Here is a 22,941-nt window from a genome sequence, read left to right on the forward strand (position 1 = left end):
CTGTTTACCAAGCAGAGATCATCTAATGGGGAAACAGAAGCTGTGAGATGTGCTGACAAATCAACAGCAAACAGAAACATGTATTTGAGAGAGTGGATAAAGAGTCCAGTGCTTCAAATATAGTCCAGGTTGAACTGTTATAAACACCACCGTGATAAAAGCACGAGTTATTTGTGGCAGCTCAGGAACATCACAGTCACTTACGTTTCTGCCAGTCTGTTCATGTGAGGAACGCTGGAAGCAAGCCATCCACAGAACCACAAAGAGGTTTGGACTGGAAGGGACCTTGGGACCTTCCTCCTTCATCCTTCTGCCCCAAGTATAAGTAACTTTGAAAGTTCTAGCAGGCAGTCTGAGGCCTTGCCCGCGCAAATTTAAAGATGGAGATGCCACAGCCTCTCCGGGCATCCTTTTCCTCATGCTTAATCATTTTCACAAGGAAAATTCTTGTGTCCAGCTGGCATTTCCCTTGCCACAACTTGTGACCCATTGCCTCTTATCCTTTTGTTCCCAATGACCACACTCCAGAGACAGGCACACAATGGCTCAGGAATGAAGTACCCCAGCAAGTCTTGAAACAAAACTGTTCAACACCACTTTGAATGGAATTAAACACGGGTTGCTGTAATCCTACCCTTCCCTCTCCCAGCTCAGCCCGTCCCTTTATTGACTTGCCTTTAACCCACGTCAGGGAGCAGAACCCTGAAAAGTAGTCCTCAATTTAAAAAAAAAAAAAAAAAAAAAAAAAAAAAAAAAGGCAGCAATTTCTGACAGTGACGTCAATAGATTAAATCATCATAATTACTTTGATGTGGCCAGCTTTCAGCCAGTTATCTCCTTGAACCAGCTCACCACAGGAGCGGGCCGCAGGTTGTCAGCGTGAGGGAAAGCACAGAAACATATGGCAAATGGAAGGGCAGAATCCCACAGTCTCGACTTCTATCAGCTTAAAGTCTCGTGGTACCACTCCCTGCGTGTTCAGCGCAGACAAGGAGGTGAGAAGAGGGCTGGAACTAGAGACTTTAAATTCTCCTCTACTCTCTGAGGATAAGAGCCACCTCCCCAAACAAAGAGTAGCACAAACAACAGATCAATCTACTGACAGATCTGATTTGTTACGTGTTACCAAGCCTCCTTGTCAAGACGGCTTTTCAATGGTAGCCTGGCAGCCTCCCCTCTCCCAGGGAAAAAAAAAAAAAAAAAACACACATAACACAAAACAACAGAAAAAAACAGTGAATAAACATGACCTCTTAGCAATAAAGACTAAAACCACCAGGATGAGAAATGACCACATTCAGCTAAAAGTAAGTCTCAATCATCTCTCTTTAACTCAAAGGATTGTGGTTGTATCTCAGTGCACGAGCAGTGGAAGATCCAAAGCTAAGAAAAGCTGATAAACTTAGAAGTTTAAGTGCACCAAATGGACCTTTTTGCATGCTGTACTTCCATTTAAATATCTGCCAGTGAGCTAAGCTAGATTTTACCGATGCCGAGGCAGAAAAGGCTAGCAATGGTTAAGGGAGAGTTTTCATAAATCATTTCATTTGCTTCTTCAACAAAAGCACCTTAATGGAGCAGGTGCATTAAAGGGCAGGGGAGAAAGACAATGCAAAAGAGGAAGCTTTTCTGCCAGGTGCAGTGCCTTGGCAGTCTAAAGCAACATGTGTCTCTGTTGCTGCAGTCGCTCCCTCTTCCCTTGCACTGGCACTGGGGTTTGCAAAACCAAGCAGAGAAGTCACTTGTCTGAAAAATGGAGCGGGGGGAGGTGAGGATGTGTGGTTTTACTGCTAGGATACAACGTGGTGGGAGGAAACAAAGGAGAGAACCACAGCACATTGGATTTAGATCACCTTAGCCCCATGAAAGTAACAGAAGGTAGAAGTTACAAAAGGTGCTGTGGATGCCTCAGTTGTCTCTATAGCTCAGGTTCCTCTCCCACGGTGACAACGCCAATCCAGAACTGGCACAGGCTGATGCGAATTCAAGAACGCTCTTATCACATACGTATCATATACAGGCAGCTTCTCTTGTCATCTTGTCAGGCTGCAAAGAGTCATCATGCGAGCTTCAGGATTCTTACGTCTCCAGCAGAAGCCACTGGGAGCTTCTACCACACTTCTTACCTGCAACCTTAGTTGCTGTTGTTTATTAGCAACTGTCAGCACCTAGCCAGAGTGCAGAGCGCTAGACTAACAATTTATAAGCATTTATTAGATGATAGCTTTGAGTTACTGAGGGGGAAAAAAAAAAGAAAAAAAAAATCAATCATAACTCCTCAAAGCGCACTCCTTGAAATTCGTTCCACCGACGTACTTCTTGAGTAAGTCTTGTTTTGAAACCCAGCTGCTCACATTTTAAACCAAAACGTGAAAAGCTATCGCGAACTCCAGCAAGAGAGACACGGTGACCAACATCGCGCGCTCCTTACCTCCCTGCTCTGTACAGCATCTATAAAATAACAAGCTACGGAGTAGAGACTTTACACCTGAAGCATCCATTCTGGAAACGAGCTCAGAAAGATTCCTCTTGCTCTCCCCTTGCTAAAGGGCTTCCAGTTGAGCTTGTAGGGACACGCTTTGCCACTTATGCCACTTGAAAACTTCCTTTCATTCCCTCCAATCCCTTCTTTAGATTTCTGGACTATTATTCCTTTAAACTGAAGCCACCACACCATGGTGTAATAAACATTGTAATAAATACCCTTCCTAAGAAGAGATGTCTCTGCTGCACTTCACTACTACAACGTACCGAGCCTCCAATGGGCAGACTTCAAACCATTAAAACACACAAGAGTACCTTCTGAAGCGACAGACAGGCAGCAGCTACAATATAAACGCGCAATTACAAGCCCCCTGCACCACAGTGTGCAAGATAAAAACTGGAGCTCGCTCAACCAGCAAAAGAAAAACAAGGCACAGGAACGGCGGAGACATCAGACGAGCTCTCAAAGGCTCACCATTGTCCTGACTTCGGATCATAGCTATCAACATCTCACGTTCGTGTTGCTATAGGGTTCCGTATCTTTGAAAGTATTCCTGGAAAGTAATTATAATTACAGACTACGGTAAAAACAACAATGGGCTATTAATACAGAAAACTGAGCTAGGGAAACAAGCAGCAAATTCCATTATCTCCCTGTAAGACTGATCTAGAATGCAGTAAGGATCAAGTGCTGTTCAGTGACCTTTTGTAATGTGATTTCTTTATCTTGAAGTTCACTGTAAATTATTTTAATTTTAGCAGTTACATAAACTAATCAAGTGCAGTGTTTCAAAGCAGACAAGCAGTTCATCACCGAGTCAATGAACTGAAAGAATAAAGATGGCCTCTTAACTGCATTTGTAAAGCATCCAGCCCAGCATCCACCTCTTTACAGATAACCTAATAATTATCACAGGCCTAAATTCAGCACAATTCACGATCTTCTGCAAGTCCCTTTACAAATAGGGCACTTCTCAATTCAACGATGACGGCAAAAAATTTCAATAGTAAGAAATTATGACTTTGATTTGGTTTCTAGTAGGAACGTTTGCTGCCCTTCAGTAAGACCCCTAAACTGGCCGGAGTTCAAATGTTAGTCTTGAAGGACTGGATTAATTAATTACACTCAATAGCACCTCCTGTACGGCTTGCCCTTCTGGATAGTTATATCTGCAATAGTCACCCTTTAACAATGAAAAATGACAAACACATACACATAGAGTAGTCTGATATGGTTATAACGATTAAAAACTAAATCTCCACTAGCAGTAGAAACCCAGACCTTGTTAGAAGCGTCGCTTTATTGCCCTCCCACATTTCCCAACATCCTGAATATGGCTTTAAAGGAACTCCACATACATCCTGGTTCGGTTATATTTTGGATCAGAATGATGCCCAACACAGTAACCACAAGACAGGATGAGATACAAAACCCACAGCCAGTTCACTGAGGTGCCGCCTAGTAAAGTGTGGCTGCATCAAATGCTACCAGGAGGATCTGCAGCTTTTGCAGTTCTTCCACTCGTTCCCGTTCAGGGTAGTATAGATTGATAAGGCAAAGGCAGCCTCAACAACAGCCTACAGTACTAAATATTCCCACAAAAAGCATGACTTAGTTGGGAAAAACCACCTCATATTTAGCATTCTGGTTCCAGCCCAGTCTCCCCAGCTTCCACAGCTGTTATCTGTCATGGTACCCTGTGGCGCAATCTATCCTGAGATAATGACCCAAGTCCAAATTCAGGTCCTAGACTAGAGATGACAGTAGCGCAGGTTCCAGCTTATATTTCACAATCACTGAATTTCCCTCTCCTTCAACATTTTTTCATTGTTCATGCACATGGGGTTTCTAAAAAACGGTTTAGAAGTTCTCCTTCCAGTGCTGAAGTACTGCTAAGACTACTCTTCTCCATGCAAACATCTCTCAACAGTCCAAAATTAAGTTCAAGGTTCCTCCCTTCTATTTCACTCTGCTTCCGAGGCATCACAATTCCAGAAATCTGAGTGACCAGGCCTAGCTAGCAAGAGGAAAAGCTATTTTAATTTGAATTGCACCACAGACCCAAAGTTTCCTAAGTTTTTTTAACTGCCCATATCAAACAGCACGGAAAGCAGTTGTGTAAGTGCCTCTACTTCCAGCGCGTTCTACCACATTTACATCTATTGACCACGAGAATATAACCTCCCCATGATGTACCTGCCTGCTACACCTGACAGCCATGGGACCTCTAACCCTTCCAGAAAGGAGGTCAGAGTACAGCAGAACTGCTAAATACACATCACCAACTATCAGATTCGAATAAGGCACTTACTTACCCATCTCTACCTTTACTGACGATCTTCACTTCAAAGTAATAAATGCCACAGGCTGCAGGTATAGGGTGCGTAGCCCTGACTGAGGCAGCATCTTTGTGATTTTTACCATGACCTGGGAAAGAACAGAAATGTAAGTCCTGATGGGATTTGAGCTCTCTCACGCTTTGATCTAAAACGCTGCTGTCTGAACATAGGGGGGTCTGTTTCTACGTATATCCAACAATTTAAAGCACACTTTTCAGGGAACTAGAATATACAATCCTGCACTGCCACCACAAACAATCCCTACACTGCGAGCACTGTAGTTTTTCCGTTTGTTTTCACTGAGAAGTTACTGCGAAAGACTCACAGTACTACCTCTCCCCCTCCCCACATACATAGTTTGAAGACCAACGTACACAAACAGAAGACAAAAATGATTACACAAGAGGGGAATGACATCAGTGTTTACTAACCAGGCAGGAAAAGGAATGATCAGTTCTCCGCTGGGTGGGAAGGGAGAACAGCCTCCAATAGCAAGCAAGAAAAACATCACTGTGATTCCCCAAGTCCTAGAAGTCTACAAGCATCTATTTTGTGTAAACTGGAGGAGCCAAAGCCCCAGTTGGGCAGCGTGTCGATGCCATCCGACCCCTTGGCCGGGTTTTAAGCAGGATGACAGAGTAAATAGACGGTCTGGCTACACAGACGGGCCCGGGCCCGGGCTGGTGACACTGCAAAGCGTTGTATGAGGCAGCACCCACCGCCGGGGGAAGGGCCCTCGGCTCCAGACCCCCTTCGCTTCCCACGCCCAGGAAAACCCCTCGCAGTCCAGCCACGGCACCCACGACGAGCGCCGCCCCCCCACACGCCGCGGCCGAAGCTGGGCGGGCCCCAATCCCCGCGCCGCTCCCCGGCCCAGCCGTCCCCTTCCCCCGGGGGCTGCCGGACCCGCCGCCGCCGCCCCAGCGGAGGCCCGGGCTGCCGGCCCCGTCCGCCGCCCGGCTGGCCCCACCGAGCGGCCAGACCAAGGGCCGCCCCGCTCCAGGCCGAGGCCGAAGCCGAACCCGGCGCCGCCGCCCCAGCCCGGCACCTTTGTAGTGGACGCGCAGGTTGCCCTGCGAGAGGCCGATGTAGTTGTACTTGTCCTTGGGGCTCCAGGACCGCGGCAGCGGCGTCTCCTCCTGGTTGACAGCGGGGTAGAGGCGGCGGAGGCGCTGGCTCAGCTCCTGCTCCTCGGGCGGGCACGGCAGCGCCGCGTCCCCCCCGTGCAGGCTCCCCGCGCCCGCCTCCGCCATCTTGGATTCGCTTTGTGTCACCGGGCGGGGAGCGAAGCCCGGCTCCGGCCGCCAGCCAATGGGATGCGAGCGTGGCCACAATGGGGCCGCGCTGCCCGACGGGAAGCGGAGTCCGCCCCGTGCCCGCCCGCCCGCTTCTAGCGCCGGCCGGGACTGCAAGTCCCGACAGGCCCCGCGCCCCAAGCCCCGCCCCGCCCCTCGGCGCTCTGCACGCTGGGAAACGTGTCTCCCCCTCCACCGGCCCCCGGGGAGCGCCGCCGCGCGCGGGACTCCCCTTCCCAGCATGCTCCGCGGCACAGCGGCTCACAGTGCCCGCCCCACGCCTGCCAGCCTCCGCCGGCCGCCTCCGCGCCGGCTCCGGTGTCGGGCCGCCCCGCCGAGGGGCCGGCCGGTGCCGCTCCGCCGGCCTCGCCCCGGGCCCGGCCGCTCCGCCAGAGCCTGCCTCCCGCCGGGGCGGGGCCGGGCCACGGCGGGGCTGGCGAGCGGCAGCAGGGCGTCAGGCGCTGCTGGGGCAGCTATAGCGGCACGCGAGGGGGTCCTGAGGGGGATTGGGGGGAGCGTCTCCATGGCGACGGGTGTAAACAGCACGGGCCATGGCGGCGCGGCGCGCTCCGCCCGGCGGGTAAGGGCCGGGCCGGAGGGCGGGCAGGGGATACCGGCGTCACCAGCGTCCGATATCGGGGGATACCCGCCGCCCGTCCCTTCCCGCGAGGCTGCGGTGCCTCCGCGTCCCTGCCGCCCGCACGGGCTGGAAGGCCGCGGGCGCCATCAGCCCGCCCCGAGCCGGCGTCGGGCCCGAGCAGGGGCGGCGGGAAACGGGTCAGCACCCCCAGCCTGGCTGGAGGCCTCAATAAACTGTGCGGAAGGCTTTCAAGGACTGCTCTTGGGACATCGGGGGACAGTGTTCCTGTAGCAAGGGCCACACTCCCTCACAGCGGAGCAAGGGACGTGCTGAGTGATTCCTGTGGTATTTGTTTTGCCGTTTTGCTGTTTAGGGTTAGTTTATAGTTTGGAAAGCTGTGCCTCTCCTTACTAGTTGTTTTCCATACCATTCCTTTATCAAAGGATCTGCATCTGCCATCGGTACCTCGTTACAGTTAGTCCGAATAGTTCAGGTATAAAAGCAGAGGGGTCTCCTTTCTTCTCCTTTCCTCGAAGTAAACAGAGCGCACCCTCAGCAAGTTCAATGATGACACAAAACTGGGAGGAGTGGCTGACACACCGGAAGGCTGTGCCGCCATACAGAGAGACCTGGACAGGCCAGAGCGTTGTGCAGAGAGGAACTCAATGAAATTCAACAAGGACAAGTGTAGGATGCTGTGCCTCAGAAGGAATAACCTCCTGCCTTGGTACAGGTTGGGGGTTGACCTGCTAGAGAGCAGCTCTGTGGAGAGAGACCTGGTGACCATGAGGCAGGAATGTGTCCTTGTGGCCAAGAAGGCCAATGGTCTTCTGGGGTGCATTAAAAAGAGCATGGCCAGCAGGTCAAGGGAGGTCATCCTCCCCCTCTGCTCTGCCCTGGTGAGGCCACATCTAGAGTACTGTGTCTAGTGCTGGTGTCCCCAGTTCATGAAAGACAGGGAACTACTGGAGACAGTCCAGCAGAAGGCTACAAAGATGCTCAGGGGCCTGGAGCACCTCTCTTATGAGAAAAGGCTGAAAGCCCTGGGGCTGTTCAGCCTAGAGAAGAGCAGACTGAGAGGGGATCTCATCAATGCTTATCAATATCTAAAGGGTGGGTGGCAAGGGGATGGGGCCAGACTCTTTCCAGTGGTGCCCGGCAACAGGCACAAACTGGAACACAGGAAGTTCTATTTCAACATGGGGAAAAACTTCTTTCCTGTGAGTGTGGCAGAGCCCTGGCACAGGCTGCCCGGAAAGGGTGTGGAGTCTCCGTCTCTGGAGACTTTCAAAATCCACATGGATTCCTGTCCAACCTGCTCTGGGTGACCCTGCTCTGCCAGGGGGTGGGACTAGATGATCTCTGAAGTTCCCTTCCAACCCCCACCAGTCTGTGATGGTTCCTTCTAGCACACAGGCCTTTACCTGCCTTCTGAGAGCATGGAGCTGCTCCCCAAGGAGGGTGAGATGGCTGCCGAAGGTGGCTGCAGCACAGGCCAGGCCCTGACCAGCAGCACTTACCTCCAGTCCTAGACAAGGCCAAGTGATGGGTTGGGTCCAGAGCGAGCAGCTCAGAGACAGGACCGGAGACAAGGCTCCAGCATAGGCCCAAGACACATCCAGAGAGAGGGCTGAAGATAATTACAACTACGAAGTAACTGAGGCAGGGTGTGAAGGCTCAGGCCTGGGCTTAAGTGGAGCTCCTGGACCAACTGGCAGAGGGTGCACAGGTGAGGGTCTCAGCTGGGGCTGGTTGGGATAATTAAGGCCCATTGAAGACACTGACATGTCCCTGGGCTGCCTCAAAAGAAAATTCTGGAGCGTTTGTGGCCAAGCCTACTTTTCTCTGTATGTCTTGAGCCTCCCTCCGGCACAGTGAAGACCCAATTTATACCCACAGAAAGGTTTTTATCTTCAGATCTCGGAGTTGTATGATGCAAGTAGTCTAAAAGGATGCTATTGCATGGAGATATGGAGAGCTCCATTATGGACAGTAATGTCTACGTCCATTCAAGAAAATTGACATATAGTAAAAGCAACTTTGATTATATTCAAGTTGTGTGTTTTGCACTCCTGGGAAGTACCTTTCTTCCAAAAAGCAAATTGTCCTTTCTTCAATTTCGCTCGCTTTCACAGTGCTGAAAAAGCCACCGGTTCCAAATCCAGGCTGTCTGTACCACAGCCCAAGTAACAATCATTTTTGCTCATGGGAAAAGTTGCAGGCACTTCTTTTTTCTTTTTTTTCCATTTAATGTGGTTACCTGGGAACAGGCACCTTTCAATTTCCAAACGTGGGATCTTGTAGTTGGAGACCCTGCTCTTGTCAGGTGAGTGAAAAGCTGCCGTGGCTGGCAGCGTGCTGACTGATGGGGCTGTAAAGACTGACATTATCTTAAGATCTGGTCCTGCAAGAAAAAAGAGAGACATATGCTCTTGGGGGGTGAGTGCACTCAGCCTTTATGAAAGCAAATGGAAGCAGAGAGTGCTCAGTACTTTAAGTATCAAACTGGTTGCAAGTTTAGCTGCAGATAAGAAGAAGCATTTCTGGATAGCTGGGAACCTTATTTTATTTAAATGCATGAAAAGTGCCCTTTGGATTCTAAAACACGAGTCACTATGTGTGTAATGGTCTGTTATATATTGGAGACTTTCCAAACACTCTGCAATTCTGAGCGTAGGCCACTTCATCCCGCTCCTTGCTCCTGGGGTGTCCCTGGCCAGCGCAGTCTGAGCTTCTCAGGCGTGGCTCCCAGTTGCCGTTGCTTTTCCGTCCCTCCCTGTAGCCAGGTGCACAGCACAAGCTTCCCCAGCTTCCTTTGTCCTGCCAGTGGAACCGTGCCATGAAAGCATGTTGCACCAGATACAATCTTCTCTTGTCTATGTCATTGTGCTGATCACTGAGCAAAATCAAAAGATGACGCTGGGTTCATTTTCTGCTGAGGTGATGCCTTAAAGGAGCTTATAAAAAGGTCTGATGAGTAGTGGCAGCAGCAGGAGGTAAACAGTGGGAGGATGCGGCTGGGAGGAGGAGAGGGTTTGGCTTTTCAAGAGCAGTAAGCTGCTAGATCAGCTCATGATGTCTCAGGGAATCTCACCCAAAGGTGTGGTTCCTTGGGTGACCTGACCCAACTGCTTGGGGTTTCCGTCTCCATCCTCACTGCCAGCTGCAGAATCGCTCCCCTGCTGAGGGCTGAATCACAGAATGGGACCTTTGGAGATCATCTAGTTCAACCCCCTGCCAAAGCAGGCTCACCCAGAGCAGGCTGCACAGGAACGCGTCCAGGCGGGTTTGGAATATCTCCTGAGACGGAGACTCCACAGCCTCTCCGGCTATGTTAACTCGCACATTATGTTTTCAGTCAGCCTAAACTGAGTAACTGCAGGTTTTTCCTTGAATTAGCAGACAGGTCAGAGAGTTGTCCAGCATACAGTAGAGCTATGCAGCCATCAGGAGCCTGTTGTGGTGGGGGAGAAACAGGACCTCCCCTTTCAGTACTGCTGAGCTGTGGCCACATCTCACAGAGCAGCAGCTTGAGGCTGCTGTTTTATACACTGGGGTTGGGGGAGATCCAACAGCCCACCAGATACGATCATCTCCCACCCCAAGGCTGTGCCGGCCCTTGGTGGCCTCCTCTGAAAGCTAGTCCAGCTCACCCTGTGCAGGCCTCCACCGGGTGGCTGGAGAGTTAGACCTGCCGAAGGTCTAACAGCTACCTGCCACCCGAGGTGACACCGCGCTGGCCGTTGAAGCCGATGCTCAGATATCAAGTGGAGCATGTGGTCACGTTGTGCCAGTGCAGCGTCTGCAAATTCACCATGGGCTCTGGATTGCTTCCCCAGGTCACGGCCAGCCTGATTTTCCCTAAAATACACATGGTTACTTCTTAAAAAGCCTTTCAGCTCTACGTGCCAGTTTCTAGTCTAGGAAAGAAAGTTGGCGGTTATATTTGTTCCGTGGTTTGCTGGTTCTACTGGCTGTCAGGCCATCTGTGCCATGGCATGGCTGCCACCCCAGGAACCTGGCTTTGCAGGCGCTTTTGGGACCCAGATGCCAGTTCTCGACCCAGGGGTGACAGGTTTTCCAACGCTGTTTCAAATCTCTCCTCTTCAGAAGACCAGCGTGGCCAGGCTCGCCCAGCCGCAGGGTTCAGCCCGGTTGCTGTTGTTGGGACAGTGAGGAAGGTACCAACTGTTGCGCCAGTTATCAAACAGCGAATCCCGGAGTTGAGCTCTACCACAAATGTTTCCATCGGTCCTTCCCTGCACGTTATCCTATTGCATATTTTCATCCATCAGGCACTTCGTAATTGACTGTTTACCTTAGAGATATATGAGCCGGGCTCTCCACCTCCACGGTATATTTCGTTAATTCTGTATATTTTGAAAACTTACTTTCTTGTCATTGCACAGGACCGCTCCTGACTCTTCCTCTGGGACTCCAGATTGCCAAACACGTATCAACAGTCTGAAATACATCCTGTCCAAGAAACAGAAGGCTCTGGTGAGTTGAATAATTCCAGTGAAACATCCAAACTTTAGCTAACTTGGTCAACTTTGAATCTTGCTGGAAGCCCAGGGACCATCCCAAACTATTAGGAAGTCAAGCAAGTTCTAGTCTTTTTAATTTTTCTCTAATACCTACAGAGAGAAAATCTATATGTTGCTGCTCACTCTTGAATTTCAGATTCAGATGGCAGCTTTGTGAATTAATTACTGCATTTTTAAGGGTGGAGGAAAGAGGAGAGGAATGTAAATGTTGTTCTTGGCTGCAACTTTTTGAGTGAACATACACGCCAAATACTGAAGCCAGAATTTGACCCATATAGTTAAGAAAAAAAAAAAAAAAGAAACCACACAACCGCATGCCGTTTAATCAGAGGATAAGAGCATCCTACAGGAGCATCTGCTCCCTAGTATTTATCAGTCTTAGTAAATAAAATAAATAAGCATGGGAGAAATCTATATCCAAATTATGAGAAAATAAATTTCAGCAACCTGTGCAGCAACAAACTAATGGGAGGTGAAAATCTATTAAAGTCATACGTTACTTATTTTTGGCCTTTTTCTCATTAGCATTTTGGTTATATTTCAGGAATGTGCCACTTCTCTGACAAGCTCTCTGCTACATTAGCACAGGAACTTAAAGTATTATTTTGTCCCTAGAGCTGAGATATTCTGTAAGCTCTTTCCTCATTGTACAAAAGATTTTTGACTCTCAATAAACTCGAATCTTACTCTTTCTCCAATGTAATTTTCCTGCTCCTTGCACTGAAATTAGGGCATTTAAACTGCTGAGGCTTTATATTTAACTGTTTCAAGGCTTGGTCAGTCTGAAGTTTGGGTTTTAAAAGTCAAACCCTCCTGTTTGCCCATGATTAATAGGGAGGGATTTGTATTGGATAATCGTATACTAATTATTTGGTTGTAATAATGAAGATAAAGTAGAGCGCTCCAGCATAGCTGGCTTTTTCCCTCCCCCTAAGAAACACTGCGAAAGTTCCAAGATAGAAATGATCAGACTCTTAAAACGAACAACAAGATTTTGCTTTCAGAAGAGCTTGCAGTTTCTGAAGGAAAATTCATTTATCACGTCCTTTTTTTTCCTGTCCCTCAGACCCTCTCTTCATTACGTTCTACACCGATCCAAAGCCAGGTGTTTGGTGTAGGGTCACCAACCTGCATTTGAAACTCGTCACCTACCTGCGTCACCGCCTTGCTCAGTGTGCCCTCACTGCGGGACACACCCCAGCGCAAAGCTCCCTATTGGAAACAAGACCCAAGCCAAAGCTGTCACTTTGTCTTTCATCTGGATTATCGCCAAATTCTGATTTGTTTGTGCAATGCTTTATTTTCCAGTGGTCCCAGTGTAGACCAAGAAACCATTTTGCACCCAAAGATGTGAGTGCTTTCTCACAATCGTGGGATCTAGGCAGCACGAACAGGAGATTGGTCAGAGGTGTTTAACAAATGGTACTGGTCTGGGAAGATGACTTCCTCAAAGAACAAAAAAAAGTTTACTTGGTTTTTAGGTGTGGTCAGTCCTGGCTGAGAAGAGTTTCAGGGTATGGCCCTTCTCTTTTGCTGTATCGAGTCTGGATTTGGGCTCTTTGTTGTGAGTTTGTAGTGCTCAGATACAGCAAAGGGATTTATTTTTTTTTTCCTTTCAATCTTTTCAGTTTTCTGCTCGAGGCCACTGGTCCACGTGGCCGGCATTTGGATCCGAGCAGACCATCCTAGGGAATCACAAACCCTGCTGCGCCCCAGAGGAGAGACGGTCTAGGTAAGCTCCGCCTGTACTACTGGTTAAGTCACCAGGATTGCTGGAAGCAGGTTTTGAAAACTTAGACCTTACAGAGCGGAACCTCTTCCAGTGTTAGTGAGACCAATGATGCTGGGTTACCCCAGAAGAGTTCAGCACAACAGAGAAGACATTGTTGGTTCTGACTGGTAGCTCTATAGGAGATGTCAAGTATTTATGTAACAGGAAGTCATGCTTAGTATAAACATTACCATAAAATGGTAATGTTTTTAATGATTCATTGACCAACATCATACAGGATCCTGTCAGAGTGCACCAACAGGCTCTGCAAGCTCTTCTCCACTCCTAGGTGTCACCCAGCAACAGGACAAGGGATAACAGGCACAAACGTGACCATAGGAAGTTCCACCTCAACATGAGGAGGAACTTCTTTCCTGTGAGGGTGGCAGAGCCCTGGCACAGGCTGCCCAGAGAGGTGGTGGAGTCTCCATCTCTGGAGACATTCCAGCCCCGCCTGGATGCGTTCCTGTGCCACCTGCTGTGGGTGACCCTGCTCTGGCAGGGGGCTGGACTGGGTGATCTCCAGAGGTCCCTTCCAGCTCCACCGTTCTGTGATTCTGTGTTTGGGTGCCTGGTCTCAAGACTGTTTCTGATAAGGCACAGCTGGGTAACCTGGGATCAGGTGCTGGAAAGCGCTGTGTGAGAAAGATGTGAGAAGCCTTCACTCAGGCTTGCTCACCTTCGGTTCTTGCTGGAGCTATGGTGTAGCCAGGTCTATCTTGTACCTCACTGCCCCTGTCCCGCTGACTTGAAATCCCAGCTTGGCATCAGACCTTCCCCATCACCATGGACTTGCCTGACCATCACCAAACTATAGAACCGTAGAATCATCTAGGTTGGAAGGGACCTTTCAGATCATGGAGTCCAACCATCAATCTAACACTCCCAAACCCTCCACTAACCTGTGTCCCTCAGCACCACGTCTACATGTCTTTTAAATACCTCCAGGGATGGCGATTCCACCACTTCCCTGGGCAGCCTGTTGCAGTGTTTGATAACCCTTTTGGTGAATAAATTTTTCCTAGTATCCAATCTAAACCTCCCCTGGTGTAACTTGAGGCCGTTTCCTCTCATCCTATGGATGACCCTGGCTACCATGAAGGGACCCACTCTGCTATTCTTGTTCAAGTCCTGTGGCATTGTGCCCTGCTGGGCAGATCACTGTCCCTGGTTGCCTTGCTGTCACTCTGTGGGGTCCCACCTCCCCTTGAGCCACAGGCACCCAAACTCCCAGGGGTCGGGGAAGAGGTTGCAGAGCCTGTTGGTGCAACTCAGGGCTCTAACAGACTGTAGGACACAGTTGTGGATGATATAATAAGGATAGTTGCACTTTTTAGTTTTAATTTTAGCTTGTTTTAATATGAAATATGCACGATAACATCCAGCAAAGAGACATTTGGGCTAGAAATTCCTGAGGAACCTAGAACCTCAGGAGATGTAGTATGTTGTCAGTTCTCCTTTCAAAATGGCTGTTTTCCTTGGCCTATTTCAAATGAGAGAATTAGTGTGTATTCTTTTCTGCCACAGAGAACCCATTTGCCTGCCTTTTTATGCCAAAAAGCATTAGGAAGTTCTTAAACTGACGAGCAGTAATAGCAGGATGTCTTGAATAGATTCGTGCTCCATTGAGGAATTTTAAATCACCTGTTGTATGCTTTGACAGAATATATATGTAGTCCAGTAAAAAAAAAAAAAATCCTGCTGTGAAGCAATAGACAGTAGGAAGAAAAACAAGATCCTTGAGCTGATTTATTATGAGTTCATTCTTATGTATGAGACACACATAAGTCCACGCATCCATTCTTTTCCCGTGTCTCTGCAGCAATAAACAGGCCCTTCTCACCGTTCCAAAGCCACGATACTTGGAGGAACTGGAATCCTACTTAAGGAAAGAGCTGCGGTCTCTTGATCTGACTAAAAACAACTCTCAAGAACTGAAGTTACAGGTCTGATACAAGGTTCCCTTGACTCAAAACTACCTGCTGAGATGGATTACTTAAATTGGCCATCCAAAGGAAAAAGGGGATGAGAAGAGCAGGCACCTGTGGGCAGTATTGGATAAGTGGGTTTGCAGCTCACGTTAGCAGAACTTGCACGGAAAGCAATGCATTTGTATGTTGGGTTGTTGTTTGCCTGTTAGGTTTACATGTTGTTGGGTTGTTCACATCTTCTTGCGAACTCCACATCTTCTATAACTCCTTCTGTTTTCAAATCAAAGCCCTAGTCTTCAAAAAGATATGGTAATCTAAAAGGGACGCGAAACAGAATTTAGTCACTAAACGGAAGATTCCTGTGGAAACCCATAGAGCAGCAAGTGTGTAGGTCCCCAAATTTTCGCTGCAGAACTTCTAATTTCTGAAGTTAGGTTTCTGCATGCGACAAGAAGGGGCATCTAGCTCTTGTCTGAGCTTAATTGGGATCCCCAAAATTTTTAGTTTCTAATGGGTCTGTTCCTGGGGGGTTTGTTGTGAGCGTTCGAGGACGCACCTCATGGAGACATTGATAACCACCACTAATTTAAAGCACAGATAGAGTAGGAGTGGGTACTCCCATTTTCATAATATCCTGCAATTGGAGCAGACCATGGGAATTTTGGGTTTGATTTTCTCTGCACAAATTAATTCAAATTCCCATTCCCAAAGGAATCCTGTAGTGATGGGGAAAGAAAGTGGTAGATGGAAGTGACTGAAGAGAAACAAAGAGTAACTAATGGCAAGAGAAGACAGGTTTCGTAAATGTGTTTCTGCTTTGAAAATATTTTTACTGTATTACATGGCACATTTAATTGTATTTAATAGTGAGAACATTCCTTATTGCTCGTGAAGTCTTCCTGTGGCCCAGACACACCATGGGAATTTAACTGTCCTCTCTGAACAAGTTTTTATTCTGCTGAGGAGGAATTCTGCAGAGAGACTTTCTCTGCTCCACAGAGCTTGCCCTTTAACTTAACAAAGTAGGTAACAAGAGCAGCAATACGATCTTGTTACACATCTTTAACATCCCTATTGTTACGTCCGTGAGTTCTCGTCAGCTCCGTCCCAACAGTAGCATATTTTGGAGCCGCTAGAATCTTTGTTTGCTCTCCGTCATGCTGTGGTGGCTATCAATAGGGGAGAGAACTCCTGAGGTATTTGGGATAGCGAGCCAAAGGTAGAGAGACAAGATAAAATGTGGTAGCAGTCTTTTTATACTTATTCTCACTGCCATTACGTGCCATTTGTGTTCGACAAAGCGGCTGTCTCTGAATTCTGAAAAATGTGCCACTGAATGTTTTCTCCAGCTCTCTATCTTCTCTCAGCCCTACAGAGAGATCTTTGAATTCTTCATAGACAACTTCAAGACCTACAAGCCCTTGCTGTCCGCTATAAAGAATGAATATGAAGTCACCTTGGGTAAGCTCTTGGGCTTTGACCTGTGGGGAAAAACCGCTAACGGAGACATGTTCTTACAGAGCTTAGTTATGTTGGGCACATACAGAGGATGAACAGCCTGAACAGACGTCAACTGATAAAACCATCTTTCTGGTCCCTTATCTCTATTTCCTTCATACATAAGATGAAGTTGTTGGAGACCTTTTTTCCAATCCTATTTTAGATTTTTAGATGTAGATAGATGATTTTTAGATTATTTTTTTTTAAACCTTCATCACATACGCAGTTCAGGTTTTTCTGGACAACTATGTTTATAGTGGAGTGTATCGTACTGATATTTTTGGATGCACTTGAACTGCTAACTTGAAGCTTGAATTACTCCTGAAGCAAGGCAGGGCAGAGAACCGAACTGGCTGTTCCCTGGCCATTTGCAGTGTGTTTTAAACTTTGCTTGGCGTTCAGATGCCACAGTGATACGAGGACTTTGTAAACAATCACAGAGGGCTAGAAATAGACTGTAACCGGGAGCTCGTTTCACGCTGGGTGCTGAGCGGCTATCAAATGTCAACAGCCTTCCACTAAAACCATCTCTTAGAAGATATATATTGTTTATCCCAGTACCTGTTACTTGGACTACCTAATCACGGTCTCTCACTGTAAAAAAAAAAAAAGTTTCCTTGTACACTATCCTTCAACCAGCTGAATAAGTCGATTTTAATCACTATGTAAAACTTTTTTTTTTTTTTAAATCAGTTTCCTTCCATAACTCTTCAGTAGACTTTTCTTTGCTTCAGGTCCCAGAGAGATTACTGGTGTCTGTGCTGTAGCTAATATTGTACTGCTTTCTGAAGCTTTTGGGGTTTTTTAAGCCTTTATTTACTGACTTCTACATATTCCTTGGGTGTGATATTCCCCTTCTTTTCTTTGAAGCTTCTGGAGACCCAACAAGACATATCTTTTATGATAGCTTTATTTTTGGAAATCAGCTGAATGCCAGTGAACCAATATGCCACGGTAGCAAATGTACTTGAAGCTCTAAGAATATAACAAATGGATTTTTTTTTTTTTATTTTTTTTTAAATTGGGATTGGGATCCTCCCACCCTTCTGTATATTGAGGACTCATTTTCCTATTTACAGATTTTACCTTGCTGAGGCCTGCATGACTTCCGTCCCCTTTTAGCCAAGGGTATGGGATGGGGTTATCAGTAAGGAATTTCCAGGCCTCCTTCCCCCTGCCTAGCACAGACGTCAGCTTTCCGGCCTGCCCGGGGAAGCAGTGATCTAATCCAGCCGCTCATGGCCACCAAAACAAGGAGGTCCCACGTCCCCAGGCCTGCGGCTGCACTCCCAGTGCTTAGACTGCACCAGCCACTCGCTGCACACCTCTACCAGCTGAGCCAACTCACTCGTCAGGAAAAAGAAAGACCAAGATCTGCAAAGTTTCCTGTTGGGTTAGTGAGTTGAAATTGCTCCAGAAAGCGTCTGTGCTAGGGAAGAGACAAAAGCAAGCCTCTGAGAGCAGAAAGAGTACAAAAGAAAGAGAAAAGGAAGGAGATTTACTGATTTGTAGAACTACACTCCTAATTATTTATCTCTATTCTTAAATTATGTCTGACTGTGCTGAACAAAACCAACTTCTTTAAAATCTGCGAGAGGTGGCCGTTCTGAAATTCTGATGTTAGGAGAGCCCTCCTAGTCTCTCCCTGCAGCGCTTGGAGTCTTAAGGTGCAGTTTTGGAGCTGCTAAATGGAACAGCTTGTTTAGAGAGATGTCTCACCCCTCCACCTAACAAACACACAGCTGTAGCACTTCAGCTCCGTTTGAAACTGAAACTAAACCGCCTTCACACCACAGCGTTGTATTTCTCAGCCAACTGGTTATTATCTTTGTAGTCTGAGTTAGCAGCTTTGTCTTACAGTGGTTTTTCTGCCCTAGTCATATATTCTGTACTAGCTTCGCCTTTATGATGTTTAAGGTGCTCACCACGGCACCCGCTGCCGAGGCGGGTTCTCCCCTTAAATCAGCTAGCATTACAACGTGATCCCAGTTCAGTCAGAATAATCTGGTTTAAAAAATAGAAATAATACAAGTATTATTAGATGTTGTCCTAAAACTGTATACTGCTTACACTGTGTGTTTAGCTGCATCGTTGGGGCAGCAGGACATTTGAAGTAGCTCACACATGCCTGGCTGAGCACGCAGAGCGAGGTGCTGTAGCTCCTTTGGGTGTTAAGGTTGTGCTGAGCCAACACTGAGGCTTTATGGTGGTGTTTCTGGAGTAAATCCACAGAAACGTGAGGGTACTGAGCAGAATTTGGAAGACAGCACCATGGAGGGGAGAGCCACCAAATCTCTACGGTCGTTACCTTGATCCGCGATAAAGGTTATGTTGCTGGGATCTCCTCCAAGACAAAGCCAAATGACAGAGTAGGTCTTCATGGTGATGTTATCCACAGCTGAATCCATAGAATCACAGAATGGTTTGGGTTAGAAGGACCTTAAAGATCATCTCATTCCACCCCCTGCCCTGGGCAGGGACACCTCCCACCACACCACGTTGCTCCAAGCCCCGTCCAGCCTGGCCTTGAACCCCTCCAGGGATGGGGCAGCCACAGCTTCTCTGGGCAACCTGGGCCAGGGGCTCACCACCCTCACAGCAAACAATTTCTTCCTCAGATCTCAGCTAAATCTCCCCTCTTTCAGTTTAAACCCCTTCCCCCTCGTCCCGTGGCTCCCCTCCCTGCTCCAGAGTCCCTCCCCATCTCTCCTGGAGCCCCTTTAGGGCCTGGCAGGGGCTGGAAGGTCTCCCCGGAGCCTTCTCTTCTCCAGGCTGAACCCCCCCAGCTCTCTCAGCCTGTCCTCACAGCAGAGGGGCTCCAGCCCTCCCAGCATCTCCAGGGCCTCCTCTAGACCGGCTCCAACAGGTCCACGCCCTTCCTGTGCTGAGGACTCCAAAGCTGAAGAATGCACTTCTTGATAAAATTAATACTCAGGTTGCTATGTCCACAGGGCCTTCACATTCCCTGCGTTGCGGTGCTAAGGCTTCTGGGTCCTTCCAGCAATTCTGTGCGTGCAGTGAGCTGCACCCCAGCCTGAACGCTTTCCAAGTGGGAGAGTGCCTGTCCTTTCTTGGCATGGGGAGGGTTTGGAGAGGTCATCAGATAGCTAATGTTCCCAGATGGCACTGGCCAGTGTCCACACTACAAAATAATCGCTTTGGCAGCCAACAAGTTGTACTCTAACTTCTGACATACTAGGCAGCTACAATTAAAAATACCATTGCACTTAATTTAAAGGGATTTGCTTGTGGTCAGGAGGCAGTTGTGAAACACTGAAACTGCGCCTCAAAACAAGTTTGCTGAAGTTTTAACAAGGTCACACTGAGCAACAAAACAGCACAGCGGCAGAATCCCTGTGCTAGTGTGCTAATTTTTGCCATCTCTTGTCCCGATACAAGAGTCATAGTGAAAGAGTTTTGCAAAACCTTTGGTACAGTTACAGCGTGGGAAGGAAATTCACACCCAAGTATAATAAGAAAAGTAGTTCCTGTTCTTAGCTTTATGTATGCGTTTTAACTTTTAAAATGCAAAGTCTGTTGCACGGTATTTGTACATAAATAGTAACACCAGGTTTTATTGGGGAGGAAAAACCCCTCCAAGTCATATTATGCAGCACCCACCAGCGTTTCTATCCTTCTGTTCAGGAGAGGGAGTGAACATTTTGGATTGCTGAATAACGCAGTTACTCACAAACAAAATGAGCTTGGCTCACAGCTGCCTTTGAATCACACCATATCCTGTCCTCGATCATTTTATTCTCCTGGTGGAATTCCATCTAGTCACAAAAACAAGCCTCCACACCAAGGAGGCAATATCAGGCCAAATTCTACTCTGTAACTGGGATGTGGGACCCAAGGCAAGCACTGTCGCTGTGTTCCTCAGGTAAATAACTTTAAGAAATGTTTTCAAGTCAAGGGGGAAACAGCTGAGAGCGAAAAGCACATGTTAGAGCAGAGAAAGCCAAGAAGAGCACGTGAGTTCTGTACTAGGCGTACTGAAGAGAAAGGCAAAAGAAGAGGGGTCAAGGCGTACCTAAAAGCGGGGAGAGTGGGTAAACAACAAATTTGTATACAAAAGGTTGCACGAGACCATGCATTTGGAGACAAGAAAGCAGATCGAAGTTCGTGTGCCTTCACAGAAGAGGGTATATATTGCTAATTACCAGCTGTCTTTAGCCCCATATGCTGCCTGTGCTTAAATGGTGACACCTTCCCACACACTGAAACAGGGCAACAGCGCTCATTATATCTTATCAAAACCTTAAGTACTCAAGAAAACAAAATAAAATACTGCTCATCCTTTGTTTTCAAAACCATGGCATGAGCTGAAATCAGAAGTCCTTCTGTAACAATCCCTGGGACGTCCATATGCACAGCTGGATAAACAGTGGGATATAATCCCCAAAGATACCGCTCCCAGTCCTTCGACACTCACCAGGCTGAGCAGTAAGAGCTCCACGTTCAGTCCCGCTTCCCCCAGCACTGATTTGGGGTTGAATACCCAACAGCCCCGCTGAGTAACATTCAGCCCGTTGTGAGAACTCACCTCTGCTTTCTTTAGCTCATCAGAAGAAGACAATTCGTGCCCTAGAGCCCCTGAAGGCTATGGTCACAACCGTGTCTGATGAGTGCACCCAGCGGATACTGGCACTGCAGGAAAAGGAGAAAGATGAGATACATATGTTAAAACAAGAGAAACAACGTTTGTTAAAGTTCATTGACGACATGAAGGAAGAAAAGAGTTCTCTTCAGGCTCAGGTAAATTAGACAATGGTGAGTCAAACGCTTCCCAGCTTCAGCTGGATGCATTTCATACCTCTGATCTCTTACCTGCCAGGCTCTCATCCTTCGGTGCCAGCAGAAATTCTGGAGCCAGCACTGAACATCTGGCACGGTAGCGATGCTGGATCTTGGCCAGCTCCAGAGAATACCCTGTTCCCTTGGTACAGGCTGCCCTGCCAGAAGCCTTCACTTGTATCTCCCATCCTGTCTGGCTTTTGCACAGTCACACTTGAAGGGGGGAGGAAATCACAGAATGGTTCGGGTTAGAAGGACCTCAAAGATCATCTCATTCCACCCCCTGCCCTGGGCAGGGACACCTCCCACCAGCCCAGGTTGCTCCAAGCCCCGTCCAGCCTGGCCTTGAACCCCTCCAGGGATGGGGCAGCCACAGCTTCTCTGGGCAACCTGGGCCAGGGGCTCACCACCCTCACAGCAAACAATTTCTTCCCAATATCCAATCTAAATCTCCCCTCTTCCAGTTTGAGGCCGTTACCCCATGTCCTATTATAACATTCCCTGATAAAGAGTCCCTTCCCCATCCTTCCTGTAGGCCCCCTTTAGGGACTGGAAGGCCACTTCTGATACTAAATTTTTAAATTTAAAAGAACATGGTCTCTTTTACAACATCGTACCCTTATCATCTTTAAATCTGTCTCATTCGTCTTACTGCTGGTGGAGTCGCTTTGGTATCTATACAGATTAGTTAAGTCTTTCCAATTTAAATTACCGCTTTATACAGTTCTGGAACAGTTTCAGCTACTTCAGGCTGGAATGATACTGCTGTTGGGGAGCAACAAGAGCAAGGCTGGCACATGAGGAAGGAGCTGAGGGTGACTGCAGGACAGTCAGAGCCCCACCGGCCAGGGCGTGGTCTCACAAGGTGCTGGTAGCAGCCATCCTCAGCAGTTCTAGATGAGGAGTTAAGCTCAGGGTCCATCCATGGGTGGGGGGAGGAAGCAAGCACTCGGGAGCAGCGGGAGACAGGGCCAGAGTCAGGACTGGGGACAAAACTGCAAGGGATGTCCAACGGGGCCTATCCAGGAGAAGAGTCCAAGGTCCAGTTAAGGTCCAGAGGCAGGACTGGAGGCAGATACACCTACAACATAAATCAACAAAGCCCAAAAGCCTTGGCCTGAGTTTAAAGAGAGCTTCTCAGTTGTGGGCAGACGGTGCCCGCGTAGAGGGTCCAGCTGAGGCCGATCAGGACAATTAAGGTTCTTGGGGCCCTGATAGCTACTGTAGCTAATTCAGGAAGTATCAAAGAAGTGTTAGTTGGAACATCTAGAGTCTCCAGCCCAGCCGCCCACATGAAGCGGAACTATCGTCTGCGTTATATCAGACCAGCCATGAGCTTGTCTGGCTTGAGGTTTGAGATCCACCCAGGATAGCAATCCTCCACCTGCCTGGGCAGCCTGTTCCGGGGTTGTACCATCCTCCTGGTGAAAAATGAGCAGGAGGAAGAAATAAATTGTCCTTATCACACAGCAATTCTGCTGTAGTCAGAGGTGTGATAACAACAGCATGAAGAACTCCACCTGAACTTGCTTTCACCCCCTAATTTAAGTACTAGGTTTAAGTGATAAAGGTGAAGAACAAGTTTCTGGACAGACTATGTAGGCTCCTTATTCATCAAGCTCGCACTTGGCGAACCTTAGAGGTTTCAGTTTCACTAGCAAGATCAAAATGCTCATAAATGTTTCTTCCATTTGCA

At 48.0% G+C, this 22,941-nt stretch overlaps 2 protein-coding genes and 1 long non-coding RNA gene across 11 annotated transcripts in view; 1 reads left to right on the forward strand and 2 right to left on the reverse strand.

Annotated features, from left to right (window-relative positions):
- The window catches only part of RANBP10 (RAN binding protein 10), a 91,331-nt gene extending 85,217 nt beyond the window's left edge, over positions 1 to 6,114 (reverse strand). For 2 of the 4 annotated variants that reach the window (XM_054201473.1, XM_054201472.1), the window contains exons 1-2: positions 5,873 to 6,114; positions 4,801 to 4,912 (exon numbers count right to left, since the gene is read on the reverse strand). In XM_054201473.1, coding sequence (XP_054057448.1) covers positions 4,801 to 4,912; positions 5,873 to 6,077 — 317 coding nt within the window. In that variant the 5' untranslated portion in view covers positions 6,078 to 6,114. Of the gene's footprint in view, positions 1 to 4,800; positions 4,913 to 5,872 lie in introns of those variants that run through there. The other 2 variants (XM_054201471.1, XM_054201474.1) reach the window with 2 other exon arrangements.
- A 388-nt stretch (positions 6,115 to 6,502) lies between these two features.
- TSNAXIP1 (translin associated factor X interacting protein 1) overlaps positions 6,503 to 22,941 on the forward strand; it is a 29,467-nt gene continuing 13,028 nt past the window's right edge. For all 5 annotated transcript variants that reach the window (XR_008465941.1, XR_008465942.1, XM_054198546.1 and 2 more), the window contains exons 1-6: positions 6,503 to 6,699; positions 11,109 to 11,199; positions 12,875 to 12,978; positions 14,840 to 14,963; positions 16,316 to 16,409; positions 21,010 to 21,206. Coding sequence is in view for 3 of the 5 variants with exons in the window: in XM_054198546.1 (XP_054054521.1) it covers positions 6,671 to 6,699; positions 11,109 to 11,199; positions 12,875 to 12,978; positions 14,840 to 14,963; positions 16,316 to 16,409; positions 21,010 to 21,206 (639 nt within the window). In the remaining 2 variants the exon portion in view is untranslated. The remainder of the gene's footprint in view (positions 6,700 to 11,108; positions 11,200 to 12,874; positions 12,979 to 14,839; positions 14,964 to 16,315; positions 16,410 to 21,009; positions 21,207 to 22,941) is intronic.
- Positions 8,729 to 22,471, reverse strand: LOC128908414 (uncharacterized). Of its 2 annotated transcripts, XR_008465944.1 has the most exons (6): positions 21,958 to 22,471; positions 21,279 to 21,458; positions 20,995 to 21,098; positions 18,757 to 18,846; positions 11,091 to 11,175; positions 8,729 to 9,103 (listed from the first exon to the last, which is right to left on the reverse strand). It is a non-coding gene; the product is annotated as an uncharacterized LOC128908414 (long non-coding RNA). The 2 variants fall into 2 exon arrangements; XR_008465943.1 differs by having other exon boundaries at positions 21,279 to 22,471.

This window comes from Rissa tridactyla, chromosome 4, assembly GCF_028500815.1.
Source record: "Rissa tridactyla isolate bRisTri1 chromosome 4, bRisTri1.patW.cur.20221130, whole genome shotgun sequence".
NCBI classification, from domain to species: Eukaryota; Metazoa; Chordata; class Aves; order Charadriiformes; family Laridae; genus Rissa; species Rissa tridactyla.